At 42.9% G+C, this 25086-nt stretch overlaps 1 protein-coding gene across 1 annotated transcript; it reads right to left on the bottom strand.

Annotated features, from left to right (window-relative positions):
* Positions 1-8518: 8518 nt before the first annotated feature.
* Positions 8519-19804, bottom strand: Nup43 (nucleoporin 43). The gene is made up of 8 exons (XM_005370635.2): positions 19621-19804; positions 19179-19301; positions 17963-18040; positions 16051-16231; positions 14740-14875; positions 13458-13609; positions 11849-11971; positions 8519-10452 (listed from the first exon to the last, which is right to left on the bottom strand). Exons 1-8 carry the CDS (start codon positions 19738-19740, stop codon positions 10223-10225), a joined length of 1143 nt encoding a protein of 380 aa, XP_005370692.1. The 5' UTR covers positions 19741-19804; the 3' UTR covers positions 8519-10222.
* Between the last annotated feature and the right edge of the window lie 5282 nt (positions 19805-25086).

Raw genomic sequence — 25086 nt, 5'->3', positions numbered from 1 at the left:
GTGAACCTTAAGCAAACTCCCTCTCCAATTTTAAATCTTGGAAATTAGACTTCAGTGTAAGATTTACTTATAAGAAAGATACTAGTGCTTTTAAAAGGTTTCACATGACTTTTTTTCAGAAGATTCTAAACCTGTTTGGGTTTACCAAACTACCAGATGTGAACAAGAATATCTATATCCTAAAAATGAAACCCAGACCATCAAACCAGGTAGTAATCCCAACACTTAGGAGGTAGAGGCTGGAGATTTCTGGTTTGTAGACAAGGCCAGCCTGATTTACAGAGTGAGTTCCAGGACAGTTAGGGCTACAGAGAGAGAGAGAAACAACAACAACAACAATCTTAGGTCATCAGGCTTGCATTCATTAAGTGCCTTTACCTGGCCCTTCAATTGTTTGAATAAATGCACTGCAGGAAACGTTGTATCCATGCACTACTTTCTGTCTTCCTGCATAGCTCTAACAACAGTCATGTCTTAGTTCTGAGCTATGGCAATTAAAGGTTCAGATTTGTAAAACTTGCTTCAAGGACTGTAACAGGGCTTATTTTAAAGTTATAACATGGAGGAAAAGTGGCTCTCTAAATTACTGCATTGAGTCCTCCTGATTACTACTGGACATGTGAGCAAGAAAGAAACCTCTGTGGGATTAAACCATCAATATTCTCTTATTTGTTACTAAAAAGCAGTATCGTTATAGCTTAAATATGACATGCCCTAGAGACTTTAGAAAGTGTAACCTAACTAAAGGAAGTAGGTCACTGGATGTACATCCTTAGGGGGCTATATATTGTCTGAGGTCCCTTTCTGACCTTACTGGCTGACATGTGAGATGTTCTGCCACACACTCCTGCAACCTCCAAAACTATGAACCATAATATAATATATTTTTCCTCCCTTAACTTATCCAAAGTAATCTGTCACAGTGATCAAAAGTCTAAGCGGGGCTAGCCAGATGACTCAGCAGGTAAAGATGTTTGTTAAGCCTGACTACCTGGGCTCGATCCCTAGGATCCACTGTACAATAAGACAGTAGATTGCCCAAAGTTGTCCTCTAATGTTCACATGTGTCATGCTGTATGCAAATTCATACATGTGCCCATGAATAAATGACAAGAAGACAGGTAGTGGTGGCGCGTGCCTTTAATCCCAGAACTTCCAAAGCTACAGAGAAACCCTTTCTCGAAAAACCAAAAAAAAAAAAAAAGACAAGAAAACATTTTTAGGTTTACTTATACTCACTTCTGAGCCTTTTTGCGAAGATCAAATATAGTCTCTTTTTTTTTATTAGTATACTATCTGACTCTTCTTCCTCTGAGAACAAAATGGTAGAATTTTGGAGCTGAGATATTGGAACTGGCACTTGTTGTATACATTCACACACCAACCTGATATTGCATTACCTTCAGACAATCGCCTCTTCATGGGTCTTTAAGACTCTTGTACTAAACACAATGGGGACTCACTTTGGAGCTAACACTCTTGAAGTCTTACTTTCTATGTTGAAAAAGCATATATGCTTTGTAAGTAACCAAGTGTTTTTAATGCTCCATGAGCTGTTTTTCCATCTGGACTGTAAAGTGCACACATACAAAAACTTACTTATATAAAAATTTAAAATATTCTTAAGTTTTTTTTAATCTAGCAGAAAATTAGTATAAAAGAAGGGGGAGTTATAGCTCTGACCAAATGGTTCAGAAACCTTTGGAATTGGTTTAGAGGAAGAATTTAGAAAACTTTTGTGGATGTGAGTGAGAGGCTTCAGAATGATGAGAACAGAGCCTCAGTGGCAATTCTGGAGGGTGGGCAAAAACCAGAACAGTAATAGAAACAAAAACAAAAAAGGTTGTGCTCGTGAGATTTCAGACTGGAAAAGGAACTCTACTGAGAAATGAACTAAATGTCACTGTGTTGCAACAGGTTCTGGCTAAGAACATGTCCTGAGAATTTCCATTAAGTAGAATTGAAAGGTGCTGAGTTTAAAGGAGAAAGTTTCATGGGAGCTCAGATTATGGCTTGGTTATTCCTGACTGCCTTAACCAGACTTACTGTGAAAACTGGGAGGAAAATGCAAGAGAAAAATTGAAAAAAAAAAATGAGTAGTTTGACCAGAAAAAGTAAATATCCAAAATTTCAGACAAGGATGGTATGGTTGTGAGAGCTGGCATTAAAAAGAAACCACTGAGCATCACCCCACGCTCAGGAGGCAGAGGCAGGCAGATCTGACTTCCAGGCCAGTCTGGTCTATAGAGCAAGTTCTAGGACAGCCAAGGCTACACAGAGAAACCTGAAACTTGGTCTTGAAAAAAAAGAAAGAAAGAAAAAGAAAGAAAGGGGGAAGAGGAGAAGAAAAGGAAGGAAGGAGAGAAAGAGAAAAAGGAAAGGAACCACTTTTCTTTTTTGGAAAGATGACTCAGTTGTTAAAAGCATCACTCTTCAGAGGACCAGGGTTCAATTCCCAGCATCACCTTGGCTGCGCACACCACCAGTTCTAGGGGATCCACTACCCACTACTAGCCTTTGCCAGCAACAGGGATACAAGTGATACATATACGTGCTTACAGACAAAACATCCAAACACATAAAATATTTTTAAAAAGAAAAGAAAAAGAAATCACTGCTTTGTATCAGGATAGAAAGGAAGATCTCAGATACTGCCAGACTATACCCATAACAGGCTCAATATATGAAAGAGTAAGCTCATTTGATTTTCCATTGAGAAGTCAGCACTTTTGGGGCGCTCTGTTTAAGGAGCAGATTAGAGTTGTTCCTAGGACTTACTTCAGTATGCTCGGTCATTCAGTCAATCAGAAAGCCTATGTTCAGGATGGTCCAGTCAGGAATTGAGCTTGTAGAGGCCTCTGCAGCACCATTCAAAATTCAAGTTACAGGATCTTAAAAAAGGAAAGCCTGAATATTATTAGGCCATGTGTAACTGTGCCAAAGTTCTTGCAGGCAGCCTTTGAAAGAACAGTGCAAGATATTGTTGAGGTAAAAGCCTAAATACAAACTGGGATCCCAGGATGTTGGAGATGCCAGGTCCATAGAACATATGTTAAGGACAGCTGAAGTCAGTAAATGAAGCTGGCCCAAGAGATAGGCCATGTCAAACAGCAAAGGGCCCAAGGGCACTCATCATTATGCTATCATGGACCCAGATGCTGGTCAGGGCTGTTTGGGATCTTACTTTGCTCTCATTCCCCTCTTTTGAAGTAGATTTACTCTGTATCACTATGTATTAAAAATACATAATTTAATTTTCTCATTTTCCAGGGGCTCACAATTATGGATTTGCCTAGGGCCTTAAGGGAGACTTTGGGTTTTTGAACAAGAGTGGAATTATTGGCCCATTATGGGCATACCTGGGAACAAAACTGACAGCATTTTGAAGTGACCACAAGACTTTGGGGCCTAATGTGGAGAATGCCTCCAGAGGTTCACTGGTAAAGTCTAGGTGCCCAGCGGGTGACCCCTACTTTGGGAGGTTCCAGAAACATATTTATTTATTTATTTATTTATTTATTTATTTATTATGTATACAACATTCTGCCTCCATGTATGCCTGCATGCCAGAGGAGGGCACCACATCTCATTACAGATGGTTGTGAGCCACCTGTGGTTGCTGGGAATTGAACTCAGGACCTCTGGAAGAGCAGCCAGTGCTCTTAACCACTGAGCCATCTCTCCAGTGCCCCCAGAAACATATTTAAAATATGGCTTAGAACTCTCAGAGATCCACCTGTCTCTGCGTCCCAAGTGCTGGGATTAAAGGCATGCGCCACTACCGCCCAGCCAGACTCACGATTTTTAAAGTGATTAGCTGTGCAACCCTGAGCAAACCACTTAGCCTCTGTTCCTGCTTTTCATCCTCAAATGTACACAATAATTGGATCCATCTCATAGGGCTGTTATTGACATTAAATAAGCTCACACATTTTCAACAAGCACCTGGCCAGCTTCCTTCAACAGGAGGAGTCCTGTAAGTCCTTTTACCTTTTTAAGTCCATATTCCACCTATCTCCAAGCTCACATTCTAACCAAGCCAAATGATTAACTCTCAACTAAAATGCTTCGTGATTTTCTACTTTATTTTCTTTTTTTTTTTTTGTTTTTCTGAGACAGGGTTTCTCTGTAGCTTTGGAGCCTGTCCTGGAACTAGCTCTTGTAGACCAGGCTGGCCTCGAACTCACAGAGATCCGCCTGCCTCTGCCTCCCGAGTGCTGGGATTAAAGGTGTGCGCCACCACCGCCCGGCCTTTATTTTCTCTTTTATATAATCTTCAGGGAGCTTCTGCCGTATTTCTTGTAGAAATCATACTCAATTTTTAAGGCTTCATTCAAATGCTTCCCCAACAGAAAAACTCTCCCAGAACTTGTATTCCCTGGGCAAAAGACACATTTTGAATGATCCAAATAGAGTGTTTTCATTATATTATTTTTCCTAGATCACAGATTCACAGATGATTTGGTGTCTTGACTTTGTTTAATGGACAAAGAAAAAGATCTAGAAGTAAAGTGCCTTGAATAAGATTATCTTTTTAAAAAATGTTTCCTTAAAATTTATTTAAATGTATTTTTATGTGCATTGGTGTGAAGGTATCAGATCCTCTGGAACTGGATGGAGGTAAGGACAGTTGTAAGCTACCATGTGGGTGCTGGGAATTAAACCTAGGTCCTCTAGAAGTACAGCCAGTGCTTTTAACCACTGAGCCATCTCTCTAGCCCTATTTTTTTTTATTTATTATGTATACAGTGTTCTGTCAGCATTTTTACTTGCATACCAGAAAAGGGCATCAGATTTCATTATAGATGGTATGACTATCTGAGTATGAGCTGACAAGTGGTTGCTGGGGACTGAACTCGGGACCTCGGAAGAGTGGTCAGTATACTCTTAACCCTGAGCCATCTCTCCAGTCCCAATAAGGTTATCTTGTAGTCAGTTAAATGCTAGACTAGATTCCACATACTCTAGCCTAGTCCGGGGCACTTTTCATTACACCCATGACTTAAACTTTCTTGATCACACTCAAGTTTGAAAAGAGTTAAAGTTCTTCAGATTGAAGAAAAAAAACTTCCGTGAAAAAAAAAAAAATTGAGGTGGGTGGTGGTGGCACAAGCTTTGAATCCCTGCATTTGGGAGGCAGAGGTAGTCAGGTCTCTGTAAATTCAAGGCCAGCCTGGTCTACACAGTGAGTTCAGCACACAGAGATCCTGTCTCGAAACAAAACAAAACAAAAATGGACCTTCTTCAAAAATGCATTGCCTTGTATATTAGGAAAAACAACAATAAAAAAATCAAACACAGGTACAAATACAAAGTAAGATTTCAAAAGCCAGGTATGGTGGCATACACCTTTAATCCCAACAGAGAGGCTGAGGCAGGAGGATCTTTGAGAATTCAAGGCCAGCCTAATCTGTGGTGAGTTACAGGTCTGGCAGGGCTGTATAAGAAGAAGTCTCAGAAATAAACAAAAGCAATCTAGTGTTAACTTGGGCTGAACTAAGTTTATAAAGGCAACCTGCTAAAACCCTTGGTGAACTGTATATATTGTTTCTCAGCAGCACAGACCTGCTCAAAGAACACTTCTGACACATCCATCCACCGACATGTCCTCCCAGTTACTCTCTAAGGATTGACTGATCAAAGGGCTAGAGAGATGGTTCCATAACTGAGAGGATCTTCCAGAGGACATGGCTTCTAATTCCAGAACTCATAATGGCAGACTATAATTGTCTGTAACCCCAGTCAGAGGATCCAACCTTCTCTTCTGATCTTGGCAGACACTGGGCACACACAGTGCACATACACACACGCAGGCAAAACATTTCCACACACATAAAATACTGACCAAAGTGAAAACTGGTGGTAGGGTTTGTAGGTAGACCTGCAGAGCGCTGCTGGGCATGCAGAGACAGGGGGTAGATACCCAGCACCACCTAAACTGGATTTGGTGGTATGACTGTAATCTCAGGAGGGTTATAAATTCAAAGTCATCCTCAGCTGCACAGCAAATCCTAGGCCAGCCTGGGCTACAGAGCTCCTGCCTTAAAAACAAGTAACAAAAAAAGTGGAAACTGCTGAATGTGTGGCATTTTAGTGAACTCCTGTCTGAAAGAGAAGAGGGTGGGCAGAGGGCATCATCGCCATCCACCTGGAAGACCCTACATACAGTGCTCGGTACCACAAAAAATATGAAAACAGTCACTTATTTTTGTACTGATACTGAAAAATGGTCATTTCTACTTTATAATATTATTAAACTTTTTTTTTTTTTTGGTTTTTCGAGACAGGGTTTCTCTGTGGTTTTGGAGCCTGTCCTGGAACTAGCTCTTGTAGACCAGGCTGGTCTCGAACTCACAGAGATCCGCCTGCCTCTGCCTCCCGAGTGCTGGGATTAAAGGCGTACGCCACCACTGCCCGGCATTATTAAACTTTTGTAGGGTACAAAAGTCATCTAATCTAAACGTCACATCTAAATGAAATTAAATAATCAGAGTAGGAACCATTCCAAGAGTATATATGTATATAGAACAACGAAAACTAGCATGAACCAGGAACTTAAATGGTGGAAACAAGGCCAGGTACCATACACACAGTTTAGCAGATTTTTTTTTTATTACTTTGAAGAGTCTCAAGGCATACAGTCAATAACCAGGCACACAGAGAGTGCCTTTCCCACATGTGCTGCGATCTAGTTTCTTGCCATTAACAGCCTGTAAGAGAAAGGCAAAGACTCCACAGACTGACCGCCTTAGGGAATCACTTGGCCCATATCACCTACCCGACCACTCTCTTAAGAGAAAACCTTAGTTAGGACGATAAAAACTGAAATTATCCTAGCAGTTAACCATACCCTTTTTCCTCGTGGAGGAAAGCTGATTTAAAACAAACAACATTTGCGGGGCCTGAATGGCACAAACCTTAAACCCAGAAGCAGGCGGACCTTTTTGATTTCAAGGTCAGCCTGATCTACACGTGGAGTTCTAGGCTAATAAGTACTATATATTGAGGCCCTGTCTGAAGAAAATCATAATAACCTTCAACAATAATCCATAATCGCCCGTCAGCCTTCATGATGCCAGACATTCAGGCTAATTTCCAAACTCTGTGCGTTACCATATTGTGTGAGGCTGTACTTACTATTCACCGGACATAACTGCTAGAGAATACACATACTTTAAAAGTCATATTTACAAATGTAAACAAAAATTTTAACCTTGTCCCCTTAGAAAATGATTTTCAATGGCAGAAGTCGGAGAAGCCGGGATAAGCCACCTGCGACTCATTCTTCGCTCCGAGCACTTTTCAAGGTACAATAAACAACCTTCCCTCAATTGTCTTTCCTTCCTTTTCCGAAATTAAACACACGCTCCGACTAAGCTGACACCGTCTCTCCCATCCCTAGCCACTAAGCGGTGACCTAACATATCGCAGTGGGCTGGAGAGAGTCCCCCGATCGCTTCGAGGTTTACCCCGAGTCGAGGCCCGCCGCGAGGCGAAAGAAGAGCAGAGGGTTTGGGTTTGCTGCAACCTCCCGAGAAACACCAGCTCTCGCTTATCTCTCCTCTAAACCTGGGAGGGGCGAGGTGGGGGAGACACCGTCGCCTCGGGCCTCCGCCGGCTCTTTTCGCCAGCCTCGTTCGCACCTCGGAGGCCTCAGCGCCCCGGGCTCTTCCTGCGGCGCCGGGTGCGGCCAACCTTCATTTCCCCAGGGCAGGGCTCAGCTCAGGTCAGCGCAGCAGCCCAGTCAGGCCCGGACCGGGCCGGCCGAGCCCGCCGCTCCACGGCGGCCCCTGGGCCCCCGCCAGAGGGGATGGGCGTGGGCCCCGACGGCCACCGCCCCACCGACAAGGGCTGGGGAGCAGAGTGAGCCCCACCCGCGGCGCCGGCTCCGGACTTACCTGCAGGGGACAGTGGGGCTCCTGGACAGCGGCCGCGGGCCCGAGGGCCAGCGCCGCGGCGGCCGGAGCCCGTCCCCGGGGTCGTTTGGGGTTCGGGATGGGGCAGGGCGGGGACGCACGCCGGGGGGGCTGCGGCCGGCCAGCGCGGCCCGACGCGGGGTCGCGAGGACCTGGCTCTCCTCTCAGCACCAGGCCGTCGCTGCCGCCGCCATTTTGCCTTCCACTCCGTGTCGCCGCCGCCGCCGCCGCCGCCGCCGTCCGCCGCGGGTTTCCCGGATGTGGGCATTTCCCGGCGTCGCTTGCGCGGGGGCCGAGGACTGGGGGCTTCAGGCCGCCCCGCTGGGGCCGGGAGCGAGCGTTGGGCTGGTGGCCTCTCGCACGGCTGCTCGCCAGCCGCCCCGAGCCCGAGTGAGCATAGCCTGCGGGCTCCAGTCGCCCGGAGAGTGGAGTCGGTACCACCGCATTCTGGCTCCGCACCGAGACGTGACCAGGGCGCGACGCTACGAGCGTGGGTCCCACCGGGAAAGGGCGGTGAGCAGCGCTCCGAGACCTACGGACTTTTGGAGGCAAGACGTGTAGGGCTTGAAGTAAACCCTGAGTCTTCGGGACCTTGGAGAGTACGTGGTTTTGCAATCAGCCGGATGCAGTATTCTTGAAACTAGACCTATGGATTAGTAGAATTCGGTCATTGTAGCCGTAAATGGAGTAACGGGGCCTGTGTTAGAAGTTGTTTCTTATTAAATTGATTCTGCTGTCCGGGATGCATCATTGACTTTGGTCTTAGAATATACTTTTTTTGCGGGAATATGGTCCAGGTAGGGGACTCTCTAGGCAACTGGAAATCGCGATTCTCCACCTTCCCAAGCACTGAGATTCTGCCAACACTGATCCTTCTACTCACCCCCTGTAAATATGAACACCTTCCCCGGTTTTGCCGCTAAGAAATACATGAAATTAGTATCTTTTCAGATCATCTTTGTGTGTTAAGCCAAAAAAAAAAAAAATCAAACCATGCTATACAGGTGCCCTACTGAACTATATCCTCAGAACATTCCATAGTTTTCATTTTGAAACTGGGCCGCACTAAGCTATTGGGCTAGCTTTGAACTCATTTTGTAGCCCAGACAAGCCTTTAAACGTGTGATCCTTCTGCTTCAGCCTCCAGAGTAGCTGAGATAGCAGGACCTTCTCCACAAAGCTCAGCTCTGTTTTTTTTTTTCTGAGATTAATTACTGGGTACTGTCTCCAAAAGTTTAACTGTGAAAACCTCAGATTGTGAAAAAAATCAGATTTGGAGGCCAGGGAAATGTTTAGTGTGATTGCTGCCATTGCTTTATATCTGTTGTCATGGTAAAATCCTTAGTGTGCCTTCAGCCTACTCTGTGGTTAAATGCTTCCTGCATATCGATGTCCCACCTTGTGCTTTGGTAAGTAGTTAAAATTTTAAGAGGCATGTAAATTCAGTGAACCATGTCTGCTGATTTGAACCAACTATTAAAAAAAAAAATTAGCCGCGGAGCTGGAGCTGCTGCTTGAGAAGGAAGCTAAGTCACTGCTTCAAGCCAAGGAGGAGGGGTCATGAAAGATCCTTGGGAAAGCAAGGGAAGGAGTGGATGCCTCACCAAAGGCTGCAGAACCCAAACCACAGACCTCCAACCGGGAGTTGGAGAGCACTAGCATTACTGACTTTGCAATGAGTATATGAAATTATTTTGTAAATATTTTCAACCTTTAATAATCAGAATAATTCCTTTGTAGCACTTTCTATATTAGCACATTTTTAGCTATTAGAAAACTATTATAAAACTTAAGTTATAATTCTAGAAAATATATTGTTCACAAGTGTTGATATGTAAAAATTTATTTTTGGAAATAAATTTGGCTTATGTAAGCAAGAACTGATATGCTGGAGAATCTTGGTATGTGATGTAGCTAGTTTTCAAGGGGAGGGGTCAACAGTTGACATCCTTTGAAATAGCTGAACCCCACATGGCCATGAGCATAGCAACCCTCCGTATGCCTGTTTCTGTTGGCTAGATAGTTTAATTCAAATAATTCTGCTTGGATTCTACATTGTTGTTTTTTGTAGAATTGTTAAGTTAGATGAAGGCCTGTGTTGAACAGGCCCGGACCCCTCCGATGTCTACACTCCGAAGATCTCTTGTATTGATCAGATTCTAATAGTGTTGGGGGAAGAGTCAGCCAACAAGCCAAAACTGGGCACTGAAGTTAACAACAGTTTTTTGTTTCCTTGAAAATACCATATTTCTTTAAGATTGGATTTTGCACACAGTGGAATTGATAACTTTGGGTTTTTTTCACGTTCATGAAAATAGTTGTCTGGTAACATAAATGGCTTCTGCATCAGTCCCACAAACAAGACAGGGACCTAAAACATCCAGACTGTTTACAGACAGAGTTCTGCTGGGAAGCAAGCTTGTGATTTCAATGCGGTCTTTGGCAGGATCTGTGCTGAGCCAGGAACTTATTAGAGACTGGTGAACAGTGGCCTGGTTACTTATGCTATGAGACAGGAAAGTGCTGCTTCTTCCTCCTGTGAGAAGAAAAGAGGAGGGAAAAAAATGTTAAGACAGGTCCAAGGCAACTTGTAATATAAAAACGTTTATTGGGACTCAGGGTTTCACAGGGGTAGAGTCCACGACTATTATGGAGGGGAAGTGTGGCAGCAGGCAGACAGAAATAGCCCTGAAGCAGTAGCTGAGTTTACATCCTGATCCACAGAAAGACACTCAGGAATGGCCTTTGCTTTCGAAATCTCTGAGCACCCCCTAGTGACACACCCTGTCCAACCCGACCACAGCTCCATCCTTCCCAAACAACTCTACCAAGTGAGGATCAATCATTCAAATATATGAGACTATGGGGGGCTCATTCTCATTCAGCCCATAAAGACTAACTTCATAACACTAAACATAAATCTTCTGTTGATATTTCAAAAAGATAATAATCCTAATATAGTTAACTGTTAAATTAGGCTTATGTGGGAAGTGAATAAGCACAAGATGATTAAAAAAATTCTATTATGTCACCTTTTTAAAAATTACTTTGTTTTTTGTTCTTTTGAGATGGGGCTCTATGTAGTCCTGGCTTCCCTGAACTACTTATGTAGATTAAGCTGGTCTCAAATGTTCAGAGATTTGCCTACTCTACCTCCTGAGTGCTGGAATTGAAGGAGTGTACGCCACACCCATTTTCTATCATGTCATTCTAAATTTTTCATTACATGTGTGCAGGCATGTGGCCACAACCAAAGGGGAAAGCAAAAGGAAAAACTCGTTCTATTTTTAATTATTCGTGTACATGCATATGGATCATGGAGATCAGAAGGCATCTTGTAGGAATCCATTCTCTCCACCACGTGGGTGCCGGGAATCAAACTCAATTGTCAAACTTGCTGGCAGTGCCTTTACCCACTAAGCCATCTCAGTAGCCTTATGTCATCTTTTTGACTAAAAATTTATTCAGTGCTAGTAAATACTCAACATTTGAAGGGAAAATATAGATACCAAATTTGTAGTCAAAAGAAAACCCAGAAATTTAGTTGATCCTAGTCTGCTTACTCGCTACACAGTAATTTCATGTATTTTTTGCAGTTACTTCCTGTTTTATTCTACTGTAGTCAATGCTTTTAACCACCGAGAATGTGTGAGCTAGAGAGATGATGTCTGTGAACGCTACACACACTGGATCCTCTGAAACTGGAATTACAGACATATACACAAGCAAAACACTCATACACCTAAAATAAAAGTTAATCTTAGAAAAATAGGGAATATGGGCAAGTTTGGTGGTGCACACCTTTAAGCCCAGCACTCATGAGGCAAAGGCTGGCAGATCTCAGTGAGTTTGAGATGAGCCTGATCTACACAGCAAGATCCTGACTCAACTTGAGATTTAAAAGATCCTGAAACAGCACCCTGGAACTTTACCTTGGTGAAAGAGAGAAGACTTTTCGGATCCATTTGTGGAGGCATCCCAGTGCCAGAGGGATCCATCTTCAGAACAAGTAAACAGATGATCTGGATTGGATGGGTGGAAGTGAACTTCCCACACTAAGAGACAGAGGCAATCAGTGTTAATAGTCCAAGAAGTTTAAATAATGTAACAGTTACTGATTTTTCTGGCCTACTCCACAAGTAGTGGCTTTTTTTTCTATCAGCATATTATAGTCATTACGATCTGTCATTTCTTTACTTTTGAAGTCTGATTTTTAACTAAAGTTTATAGGTTCCTCAGCTCACCTGCACATTTTTATCCATCAGTATGATCCCAGCAGCTGGGAGACAGAAGTTTGTCTTGAACCCCTACTCTCCCTGCCTCTGCCTCCCAGCTGCTAGAATTATACATGCCTGTCTGAACATTTCTTAAATAGGGTCAAGCTGCAGTACAGGTTTAATGTTTGCTTACTTGTATTTCTATTCAAGCAAAGGCATTCTATTCAAACAGAAGAGGGCAACAGATCCTCTAGGACTAGAATTACCGTTAGAAGTTGTGAGCCAGCATGTGGGGGTTGGGAATAGAACATGGTTGCTGTGGAAGGTCCATCTTTCCAGCTCCTTGAATTTTTTTTTTTTTTTTTTTTTGGTTTTTCAAGATAGGGTTTCTCTGTAGCTTTGGTGCCCGTCCCAGAACTAGCTCTTGTAGACCAGGCTGGCCTCGAACTCCCAGAGATCCACCTGCCTCTGCCTCCCAAGTGCTGGGATTAAAGGCGTGCGCCACCACCACCCAGCTTCCTTGGATTTTTTTAAATAATGAAATGATAAAGAGTCCCTTTCACAAAAAGCAATATCAAACAAAAAGATCAGTTGGAGCTTGGGATATAGGCCAGGGGCAGAGTACTTCAGGGGACTGAGAATATATTTTATTAAAGAGAGGTAGCTCATGCCTGTAATGTCAGCACTTGGTAAGCTGAGGCAGGAGGACTTGGTAAGGTAGTATCCAGTTTGGGCTACACAGTATGTTCCAGGATAATTTGGGTTACTTACCTCAAAACTACACAAAATTAATTGATTAATGAGCAAATTAGCAAATATTAAGGGATAATTTTATACAGAACAATCAGTAACCCAACATACGATATGACAGTTTGGCCCATTGATTTTATTTCTAAAGTCACCTCCTCCAGCCCCCCCCCGCCCAAAAAACAAAGAAACAAAACAAAGAAACAAACAAAAAACCTAAGAAAATCAGCTCAGTGAGATGAGCGTGCTGTAGCTGGATGGTAGTGGTGCACTCCATTAATCCCAGCACTTGGGAGGCAGAGGCAGGCAGATTTTTGTGAGTTCGAGGCCAGCCTAGTCTACACAGCAACCTCTAGAGCAATCAAGGCTACACAAAGAAACCCTGTCTCGAGCCACCCCCCACAAAAGCATGCAGTTCTGCATATGATGAAACATTAAGAGCTTAAACACAGAAAAGGATTCTCTAGCTTATACTACGTAGATATTAAAAGCTTTGATGTGAACCGATCCCTGTGTATCATGTGCTTATGTGAGGAACTCCTCCCACAGAAACATTCTGCATCTCCACAATACTCACTTTCAGCCTCATGAGCCTTAAGTAAAGAAACGGGCATGGTGCCTTGTCTAACATCCCAAATACTCAACATCCCGTCCTGGCCCCCAGTAGCTACAACATGCTGCTGGTTGGGATGTCTGTCAACACAGTGGAGTGGCACTCGGTCACCAGTCCTTTTAAAGAAGATAGGACAATATCAAAGATGTGGGAAAGGACAATTTATCTTTGCATAACAGGAAACATATTTCATTTTAACAACCAAATAATAAAATTATGTGACTGGAAATACTAAATCTTAGTGGTGCAAAAATTTTTAACTAAATCACATATATTTATAAATAATAGTTTTAGAATTAAAGACTACAACAACTCATTCAACTTGGAAACACAGGACGCAGAATAAAACAATGGTAACATGTGTAAGGAAGACTTCCATGAGAAAGTATGAATCAAGCTGGAAAGTTGGCTCAGCAATGGCACGGGTGCTAGTCCAGAGACCCGAGTTCAGCTCACTGCACCCACATCAGCAGCGCATAGTCACCTGTAATCCCAGCTCCAGGAGCTCCTATAAACCTGTCCTGCAGGTACCTGCAATCATGTGCACATAGCCACACATACAGTATAGTTCAAAATAAACTTAAAAATATGTATAAACCATACCAATTTTTCTTTATGCCTATGCTCTTAATTTATGTTTTTTGTTTGCTTTTTAAACCTGATACTACATTCTAGTGTCTTGAGAAAGCAGCAAAGGTTACAGATCTAGAAAGGGTGATTTCTACTCTGAAAAAAATTATCTTGAATTGTATTCTTTGTGCAATCGCATCTACAGTGTATTTTCTCACTACCAATACAATCATTTGATAAAACAGCAACAAGTTTTCTGTTAAACAACATATACTTCAAAGACATAAAGGCTCTGCATCAATACAACAAATACTTGCTAAATTTAGGATGATAGAATCAACTCCATCATGTTATCCTTACTTTATCAATTTAATTATAGATCAATGTCTCTGAAACGCATTGAAATGCAAAGCTGGGGGACAGGAACAAAATAGCTCAGCAGTTAAGAGCACAGGCTGCTTCCCAGAGAACCTGGGTTCAATCCCAGCACCTACAGGGCAGTACACAACTCCAGTCCCAGCCTCTGGGGATACCACATGCATGAGGTGCACACACACACCAGTAGGTAAAACACTCATACACATAAAAATATATTTAAAAAAAACACCACAAAGTTGACTGCAATAACCAAATATAACTTTGTAGCGCACTGCTGAAATGGCAAATCAAAACTTACAATGATAATATCTGACAGGGCTCACTTCCTTGTTGTCTGAAATCCCATATTTTTAACTGTCCAATGGAGTTTACTGTAACAATCTCAGGAGTTCGGAGGAAGGTTACAGCATGGAGTGTACTGCTGTCCGCGTTATCTGCAAGTTTAGAAATAGTAGTATGTGTTGACAGGCTCCCTTTAGGGCACATTCCTCCTACTGGCTGAAATACTGTAATTCTGATGATTCAGCATACTTTTTAAATGGAGAACTATATAGTAAAATACAATACATGTCTAGATGCTCTCTTCCTCTCTGGTAGAGAGCGTCACTCAACAGGGCAGTTTTCTAAATGCAGGGCTGATTTACCATCTGTTTTTTCTATTTCCTCTTAAGATTACTATATTGTATTCTTTCTTTTTTGATTCTGATTTTATTTATTTTTTGGGTTTTCAAGACAGGGTTTCACTACGTAGCCTGGCTATCCTGGAACTCACTCTGTAGACCATGCTGGCCTTGCACTCACAAAAATCAGTCTGCCTCTGCCTCCTGGGTGCTTGGCTTAAAAGCGTGAGCCACCACTGCTTGGCTTTTTATAATAGTTTTTTCTTGGATTTCCTCAAGTTTTAGACTTGAGGCACATGATACAAACTTCCAAACTTAACTTGTGCCACTTCTGTACAGTGCCAGCAGGCATAGCCCTTAACAAGTGTTAAACTTAGAAATTAAAGAACACAAGAAACTGATGCCTGGGTGCAGTCCTTGGAGGTCTAGGGTGGGGGACCAAGATTCTTGTCAGGCAAGTCAAGCACAGTTAGGAAGCATCTCACTAGCACTGTGTCTAAACACCACTAGAGTCCATCACTCCATGTTCAAGAGCAACTGGTTTGCCACCTAGAGATACCTAATTTCTGTTGCTGTGCATTCAATACTGTGCAATCTGATCTGAACTTACCTTTCTAGCTTCACCTTTCATCTCTCCAGTAACAAATATCTAATGTCAGCTCACCATAGACTCTGTCGTGTGCTGTCTGGTTTTACCCCGACTCCACGTTATTCCCACTTTTCTGGCATATCATATTTTAGCATTATTTATGATACAGAATCAAGAATATATTAACTGCCACTTGCTGCATAATTATGTGATAATTCCTTCTACTAAAACAAAACACCACCACCCAGTATATTTCTCTCTTTTATCAATTATTTACACTGGCCTTATCCACACACTATCTTACAAAGGGACCCTGCCATTTGTATTTTCACACTCTTCACTTAAAATCATACTTACTTAGTTCAATTACTGTGTGATAAAAGAATACGATTTCTCTCACCTATAGTTCTTACAGCCTCCTTGTGGTCAACTCTGAAGAGATTGATTCGCCCATCTTCTCCAACAGAAACGATTTCTGGGTTGTCGCACACAATCCCTGTACACGGTGCACTGCTGTAGGAAGGACTGCTGGGACCTGTATGGTGGTGAGCTGCGGGCCACTGCTGGTTGACTGACAGAGTCTACGCATCAGAAATGAGCATACATTAACCAGAGCAAAGTTCTAAACAATGAGCCATTCTCCTCAGGAATTTTTGTTTGTTTAAAACACAACTTCCAAGTTTTGGGATTATAAGTGAGCCACTGTGTCTCTTAATAATAGTATAACAGTCTCATGCCCTTGCCCTTGTAGAAGAAAGAGCGATTTTCCTTCTTTCTTTGTGGGTTTTTTTTTGTTTTTGGTTTATTTATTTATTTGTTTATTTTGGTGTGTGGGGGGGTGCACACTGGCATTTTGCCATGAGCATCGGGTCCCCTGGAATTGGAAGTACAGACAGTTGTGAGCTGCCATGTGGGTGCTGGGAATTGAACCCTGGTCCCCTGGAAGAGCAACCAGTGCTCTTAGCTGCTGAGCCATTTCTCCAGTCCCTTCCTTTTCTCTTTGTTTTGTTTTTATGGATAGAAACCAGGTCTTCAGAGGTCCCACTACCTAAAGACCTCTCTCTTGAGGCTGGGGAGACAGCTCAGAAGTTGTGTGTGCACTGGTCTTTGAGAGAACCCCGGTTCCATCCCCTCACCCACACCAGGTGCCTCACAATAGCTTGTAAGTCTAACTCTATACTGGTGCTTCCAACAAATTTCTGTACATTCTAATTAGACTCACCACATTTACATAAAATTAATGATTTCTGTTACCAAGTGGCTGAATGTTTGATTATCCTTTAAAAATTTATAGGAATCAATTAATATATAGGGGACTAACTTCTATATCTTTTACTACATGATTCCATTAAGAAAACAAATGAAAGCTGGGCATGATGGCATATACCTTGATGCCAGCACACAAGGAAGCAAAAGCAGATGGATCTCTTAGTTTAATCTCAGCCTGGTCTACATAGTGAGTTCCAGACCGACCAGACCTACATAGTGAGATCCTGTTTCAAAAACAAAAAGGTTTCATGCATGTGTGTGTGCCTGCCTGAGTTTATATGCACCTTCTGCTGGGGCCAGAAGGGCACATTTGATCCTCTAGAGTTAGACTTACAAGCTATTGTGAGGTACCTGGTGTGGGTACTGGGAAAGGAACTGGGTTCTCTCCAAGAGCAGTGCACACTCAGCTTCTGAGCTGCCTCCCCAGCCTCAAGAGAGAGGTCTCTAGGTAGGCAGTGGGACCTCTGAAGACCTGGTTTCTATCCATAAAAACAAAACAGCTATTCCCCCCTCTGTGTGGTATTTGGAACTAGAAGCTGAGCATGTATACACGCTTGCTCATTTACTTTCTCCCTTCAGCCCTGTAAAAGACCATCAGAGGAATTGAGAAACCCTATGAAAAAATTACCACCAGCAGATTCTACTATTAGAGCTAATAAACACAGTTTATTTAAAGGATGTCCAGTTTCTGTAGAAGCCAATGTAAACATGACGTACTTATCAAAAAGTTATATGGGGCTGGGGAATGCTCAGTGCCAGAATGCATGCTTCAACCCTCATCAACCCCTAAAAACTAGACAGTAGCCTCTCCGATTTGACTTCTCTTTGAGCTAAGGTTGCGTTGTGTTGTCCAGGCTAGTCTTCAGTTACTGTGATCAAACAATTCTTTTCTCTTAGCCTCTGGAAATGTGCTCCAGTGTGGCAATGACTGACTCTCCTCAGGTTTAAACTGTACAACACCGTGAACTCAACACAGAATCTTCCGTAGGCCTCCTCAGAAATGTCTAAAACACAAGTTTACTCTCCCAGCAAAAGTTCTTTACCTGGTTATTTGGATGGTGAAGGAACACTGTTACACCTCCTGTTGATGAAGCAGCTACAATTCTTTCCTGGTCAAAAAACTAAACAAAGTTTCTGCATATTACTATAGATTTGGAAATATTAATGAGAAAAAAAATCCATTACTTCAACTTGACTAATAGCAAATCCTGTTAAGAATTTAAAGAAGCAAGCAGCCTATAAACACTAAGAAAATGAAATATGTTAACATCTGAAAGTAAAAATTTCTATATAAATTACGAGTATTTTCATGCGGGATAAATAGCGAATTTAAAATTTTACTCTACATTTTTCATTTTGGGCTGCAGTGATGAAAGTCTGGAAATGTGTCATTCCTAAGTGTGGCAGCGTTTAACTGAGTAAAATCTGAAGTCATACAGATTTTTTTTTTGATGAGGAAGGGGGCTCTCTGTTCCTTCAGCTTCCTAAGCAGCTGGAACCACCAGCATCTACCACCAGTGCAGCTCTGAAAATGCATTACTGGTCCTGAGACCTTTTTAAATACCTTCTAAAATCACGTAAGTTCTCTGAGTTTTGATAAATCTTTAAAATGGAAACACTAATTTCTGCTATGTAGTTAAAAGGAACCATGGATCCAACCTCCACATTCTAAGGGGAAAAAAAAGAACCACGGAAAAACAATCCTACACAATATTTTCTATAACTGTTCAAGAGATACCACTCTCATCTATGGAATCAGCTGAGTAGTGAAGAGTACTTGAGGGCTGGGATACATACACTCAAAGGTAGAGTGTGCTTCCCCAGTACATGTGAGGTCCTGAGATCACTCTCACAACACACGATAAAACCCGACTCACAGATATGAAATGCAAATTAACATATCTGTATAAAACTCACCAAACAGGGCAAATATTACTGTTACTTCCTTTGAGATAAGGTCTCACTACATAGCCAGGCTGGCCTTGTGATCCCTTCTGCTCTGCCTCCCCTGGGCTGGAATTAGAGACTTAAACCCCCATGTTGGGCTTGGGCAATTAATTTTAAAACTGAGTGACCTGAATTCACTTTCCCAGCCCCGCCCTGTCACCAAGTGCCTAAACAATCATGTGGCAAATTACAATTCAGAGATCAGTGTCCTGTAAACCAGGAGTGAGAGTAGCCAAACTATAAGGTGCTACATTACCTCTAAATGTATTCTCAATCTTCCAAAGTTAGCTTTGGGTGACAACTCAGATTTACCTGTAAATCCATGACATCACCATGATGTCTGATATCGCACAGTAATTGATGGTCTCCTTCAAAGCCTCCGTCAGAATCCAAATTTCCAAAATCTCCAATAGACCACAGTGAAACGCAATTTTCCTGCAAAGCAGAAAGTTTTATATCTTGGGGTGACGAAAACGTCAACTCTAGGAAGGCAAAATTTAGATTGCCTTTTGGGCGACCTTGCTTCAAAAGCACCTCAGACAAACGATACGGTAAGAGCTGAAGAGACCAGAGATGTGGCCCGGTTCGGACGGTAGGACTATACACTTGGTGAGGGTTTAAAACCAGATCCGAGGCTCAGATACACCACCAGGCAGCTTGCACTCAAGGCAGCCTGGCAAGCCAGAAGGTGCTTTCGCGCGCCCGCGCGGGGGGCGTGGAGCACAGCAGCCGGGACCCGCCCGAGCCCAGGTACCTCATTGTCCCAAGAGCCCGTAGCGAAGGTCTCTGCGGTCTGCAGGCTTCCGGAAGGCACCGGCCGCCAGCGGGTTTTGCTGATTTTCTGAGACACAAACTTAGCATAAATTTCCTCCATGTCGAAATCAACAAGAAGATTCAGCAGAAAAGCACACTGCGCGCCCCTCAGGCCCGCCCCTTCCTCCACGGTTTTGATTGGATGAGACCTCACTGGGGAGACGGTGGCCGCAGACAACCAATTCTCGACAGCGGGAGGACTCCCTGAACTGAAGGAGTCCCTGATGCTCACTCCAGGAGGCATCTCTGAAGACCGGGCCCCTAGAACCCTCACAATAACACACACTCCTAAGGTAAAGTTAGCCCAGGAACACTGACAATATATTATTTGTGCAATAACAGTGTAATGCCAGATGAATTTAAAAAAAAATATGTTTTTTTTGTTCTTTATAAAAAACTTGGTTATAAAATTGTTGCAAGTTAAAAAAAACACACAAGCAGGTCAGAGTGGTGCACTCTAATTCTAGCACTCGGGGAGGCAGAGGCAGGCTGATCTCTGTGACTTTCAAGGCCAGCCTGGACTACAGAATTAGTTCCAGGACAGCCAGAGATACACAGAGAAACCCTGTCTTGAAAAAACAAACAAATAAAAAAACCCAACCCAAACAAACAAAAATCAACACACACCAAAATTAACATGACCCAAAGACTATACAATCCAATGAACTTTTATACATTTAATGAAGCTGCTTAGAAGTTGTGGAACTTCATATTTATCTAATATATATTTATTTTATTATCAAATATATTTTTATTCACTTATCCACAACCAACCCCCCCAAAATATCCATGACAGATTTAGAGATAGGAAAACAATTACATTTATTCTTTTTGATAAATTCTTTAAAATTTTAACTTTTAAAAGAGATTTTTTAAACTTTAGGTGTGTGAATGTTTTGTTTCCGTGTATGTTTGTGTCTACGGAACATGTTCACGCCTGGTGGTAAGGCCAGAAGAAGGGGTGAGAGTCCATGGAACTGGAGTTATAGAAGGTTGTGAACTGTCATGTGGGTGCTGGAAAATGAACTCGGATCCTCACGAAGAACAATGCAGGCTTTTAACTGATCTCTCTCACTTTCCAGTCCTTGAAAATAGCTTTATTTTTACTTTAAGTTATTCCTAAGTATGTGTTTGCATATTGGTAGGAGGAAGGGGGCGGCTTGTCGGTTTCCAGCTTCCCCGGCTAGCTTAGACCTGAAATAATCACACAGAAACTATATTAATTAAATCACTAGCTTCTTATTGCCTAACTCTTATATTAATTTACTCCATTTCTATTAATCTGTATATCACCACGTGGCTGTGGCTTACAGGGTAAAGTTCTCAGCATCTATTTCTGGCCATTCAATGGCTACTCTCTAACTCTTGCCTTCCTCCTCCCATACTATAGGCCAAGCCAGTTTCTTTATTCATTAACCAATAAAAACAACACATAGACAGAAGGACCTCCCACACCACATATCTGTGCATATGGGGGCAGGTGCCTGGAGTGGCTCTGGGTATCCTGGTACTGGAGTTATAGGCAGGTGTGAGTCATCACTATGTGGGAACCAAGGAGTCAACTTCAGTCCTCTGGAAGAACAGCAAATACTTTTAACTGCTGAGTCATCTCCCTAGCCTTGTCAGAGAAAAATCTACGACTAAAAAAAAAAAAAAAAAAAAATTGCAAGAGGAAATACCTTGTACCAGCTGCAAGCAATTTGTTGAACTTCATTGCACATAGAAAATGTTTTTAGGGGCTGGAGAGATGGCTCAGTGGTTAAGAACATTGCATGCTCTTCCAAAGGTCCTGAGTTCAATTCCCGGCAACCACATGGTGGCTCACAACCATCTGGAATGAGGTCTGGTACTCTCTTCTGGCCTGCAGTCATACACACAGACAGAATATTGTATACATAATAAATAAATAAATATTTAAAAAAAAGAAAATGTTTTTAAAACTTCAGGGCTGGAGAGATTACTCAACCACTAGCAGCATTTGCTGTTCTTCCAGAGGGCCTGGATTCAGTTCCCAGCACCTACACTGATGTAGTGGTTTTAACATCCACTGGTACACATGTGGTACACATACCTACATAATTGGTGTGGGAGGTCCTTCTGTATATGTGCTGCTCTTATTGGTTAATAAATAATCTGTTTTGGCCAGTGGCTTAGCAGAGTAGAGCTAGGTGGGAAAACGAAACTGAATGCTGGGAGAAAGAAGGCAAAGTCAGTGAGACACTATGGAGCTTCCACAGGAGAAAGATGCAATCTGCCAGCTGGCACCTTGCCAGTAGGTCACGAACCCCGTGGCAAAATATAAAATAATGGAAATGGGTTAATTCTAGATGTAAGAGCTAGCTAGCAATACGTTAAACTATTGGCCAAAGAGTATTGCTATTAATACGGATTTCTGTGTGATTATTTTGAGTCTGGGCAGCCGTGAACAAACAAGCAGGCTCCTACAACACATGATGAGTTCCAGAACAGCCAGAGTTATATAGTGAGACCCTTTAAACAAACAAACAACGCAAACCACTCATACACATAAAATAAACCTTCAAAAATGCTTAACCTCCTAAGCGAGGGCTAAGTGTGTAGCACAGGATTAGGATCCCAGGTCCTGGGTCAGGACTGCAGCAACAGGAAAAATAATCCTTAAATTATCCTGAAAGTATGTTCACGAAGGTAGCAACTTAGTATCTTCAACTTCCTCCACTTCTGATCCAAGGTTAACATACACTGGAAGAGCCACAGACTAGAATCTGGAACTCTAGTTTCATAGTGCACTGCATGTATGTATGTATGTGCACATGTGTGCCTGATGCTCAGGAGGTCAGAAGAGAGTGTAGGATCCCCCTGGAACTGGAATTACAAAAGGTTTTGTCAGTCACCGTGCAGGTGCTAGGAATTGAACCCAGGTCCTCTGGAAGAACAACCAGTGCTCGTAACTGCTGGCCCCTCTCTCCAGGCCCTCTGGTTTTAGTTTTAATCGTTTTTCTTGCTCTGTACGCCTAGTCAGTTTCACTTATATATGTAATTAATAATGTGTTTGTTGAGAACTGTCTCACCAGGCTATGAACCCTCTATGTTGCCTCCGTGCTGTTGGTAACACCTATAATACACTCCACTGTTCACTACTTCTAATAACCCTGCCCACCTTCAAAGATCAATGCCTTTGAATATCTTTTCCAGATCCCTTCAGCCCATGTTGTTCTAACGAGGCCCAGCACTATTATCTAGAAAGTCCAGACCATTAAATGGCCTCTGTTGTCTGTTGTTGATGGTTCCAGGGAGGGAACCTGAGATCTTTCATTTGGAAGGTAAGGTCTCTTCCATATTCCCAGCCCACTGGTGTTCTTCTAATCATAGATTTCATGACTAGTATGTAAATCCTACAAAATTCAAGAGGAAGTGATGGGGGAGACTTCTGTTTTGTGTTGATTTCATTGGTTAAATAAAGAAACTGCTTGGCCCTCTGATAGGGTAGAATTTAGATAGGCGGAGAAGACTGAACAGAATGCTGGGAGAAAGAAGCCATGATTCTCCCACTCCAGACAGACGCAGGTTAAGATCGTTCCTGGTAAGCCAGCTCGTGGTGCTACACAGAATATTAGAAATGGGTTAGATCAATATGTAAGAGCTAGCCAATAAGAGGTTAAAACTAATGGGCCAGGCAGTGTTTAAAAGAATACAGTTTCTGTGTAATTATTTCGGGTAAAGCTAGCCGTGCAGGCAGCTGGGTGCCAGGAACGTAGCCTGCTGCCCTTATTACAACAAGGAAGGACGTATTGGTATTGTTTTTGTTGTTGTTTTGAGACAGGGTTTCTCCGTGTATCTTAGGAGCCTGTCCCGGAATTCGCTCTGTAGACCAGGCTGGCCTCAAACTCACCAAGATTTGCCTGCTTCTGCCTCCCAAATGCTGGGATTAAAGGCATGTTTAATCCCACCACTGACCATTTATTGGTACTTCTATTCTCCTTTATACATTCAAAACTGATGGCAGTTTCTTTAAATGGGGCGATGATATGAGAATTATGAAGACTGTTACCCACCCTGGACATTTCTGCCCCCATACAACATGCCAGTCACTGAAATGGGTTTTGCATGAGACAGTGACCAATCAGTCACAAATGAGAAACTCAAGTCTCTGAACAGTCTCACCTGAGGTTGGGTGTTACAGACTGAGGTGTGGGAAAAGGTGACTGGATTAAACTCAGCTGTAATCATCATGATCCATGCAAGAAAGGGCATCAAGTGAAAGTACTTAACGGCAAGAAGTGTCTAGACTGAACGTTTGCCGGCCAGGAAACGAACTAAAACTCACTGCTTTATTCTTGTAGAAGCTGGTTGTCCTGGAAATCACGGTGTAGACCACGCTGGCCTCGGACTCACGGAGATCTGCCTGCCTCTGCCTCCCAAGTGCTGGGATTAAACGCTTCTGTCACCATTACCAGGCATTGCTTTCTTCTTAATGTTGAAGAACATGGACATTAATAGTTAAAGGATCCATGAAAACAGATAATGGACATTTCGGATGGGAAGCAGGTTGAGTGTGTTTCATGTGACGAAGTTTGGTAAGCGCTGTAATTTGGAAATTGCTTCTGACGCCATAGCACAGCACTGTGTCTTATAGCTTCGTTTCCTTCCTAAAAGTTTACTGGAAGCCGGGCGATGGTGGCGCACGCCTTTAATCCCAGCACTCGGGAGGCAGAGGCAGGTGGATCTCTGTGAGTTCGAGACCAGCCTGGTCTACAGAGCTAGTTCCAGGACAGGCTCCAAAGCCACAGAGAAACCCTGTCTCGAAAAACAAAAAAACAAAACAACAACAACAACAAAAAAAAAAGTTTACTGGAGTTGATGGCTGCGTCTCAGTTTTAGCTAGCACATTCTGGAAGCAGCAGACAGTGTTTCCTGTCAACGTCTCAGAACCTAGCAGAGATGGAAAGAATAAAGCTACTGCTCAGTCTAAGGTGTAACTTGTGAGGCTTGTCGGTTGAAACTCACACTTGGGTGGGAAGAATAACACTTTCACCATAGGATATTGTGGTGTTTAGTAACCATTTATAGCTCTCAGCTAGTCTTGTTCTCAACTAGAAAAGCATCTCTAACCCCAAGCCCTTGTATCTTTCCACCTTGATTTTGAGCTGAAAACAAACCAGAGCCCTAAAGCCGGCTTAGTCAGCACCGTCCTTCTGACAGAAGCTGGTGGACTTAGCGCTGGAGAAGGCGTTTGCTGTCGGGCTCTGATAAATTGATTATTCTGGCCCCATCACCAGAAGCCTTGACTCTACCAGCCTAAATGTTAGTGCACCGGGTTGGGTAAGGCAGAACGGAGGTAGCTCACTATCTAGCAATCTGGACGGTCATAGGAGCAGACCCGCTGCTCGCAACAGCTGACGGAGCGGCGACTGCGGAGCCCGGGCTG

Source organism: Microtus ochrogaster, unplaced genomic scaffold (genome assembly GCF_000317375.1).
Source record: "Microtus ochrogaster isolate Prairie Vole_2 unplaced genomic scaffold, MicOch1.0 UNK82, whole genome shotgun sequence".
NCBI lineage: Eukaryota > Metazoa > Chordata > Mammalia > Rodentia > Cricetidae > Microtus > Microtus ochrogaster.
This window is presented reverse-complemented; position numbering and strand designations above follow the sequence as displayed.

Bases quoted from the DNA above. Each gene is read 5' to 3' on its own strand.
- Nup43 (XM_005370635.2), bottom strand. From the start codon at position 19,740: ATGGAGGAAATTTATGCTAAGTTTGTGTCTCAGAAAATCAGCAAAACC. The intron at 13,610-14,739 runs GTAAGTTTTGAT...CTTCTTTAAAAG, and splicing joins CCCTGTCAGATATTATCATT to GACTGGTGACCGAGTGCCAC. The intron at 11,972-13,457 runs GTGAGTATTGTG...TCTGTCTCTTAG, and splicing joins TAAGGCTCATGAGGCTGAAA to TGTGGGAAGTTCACTTCCAC.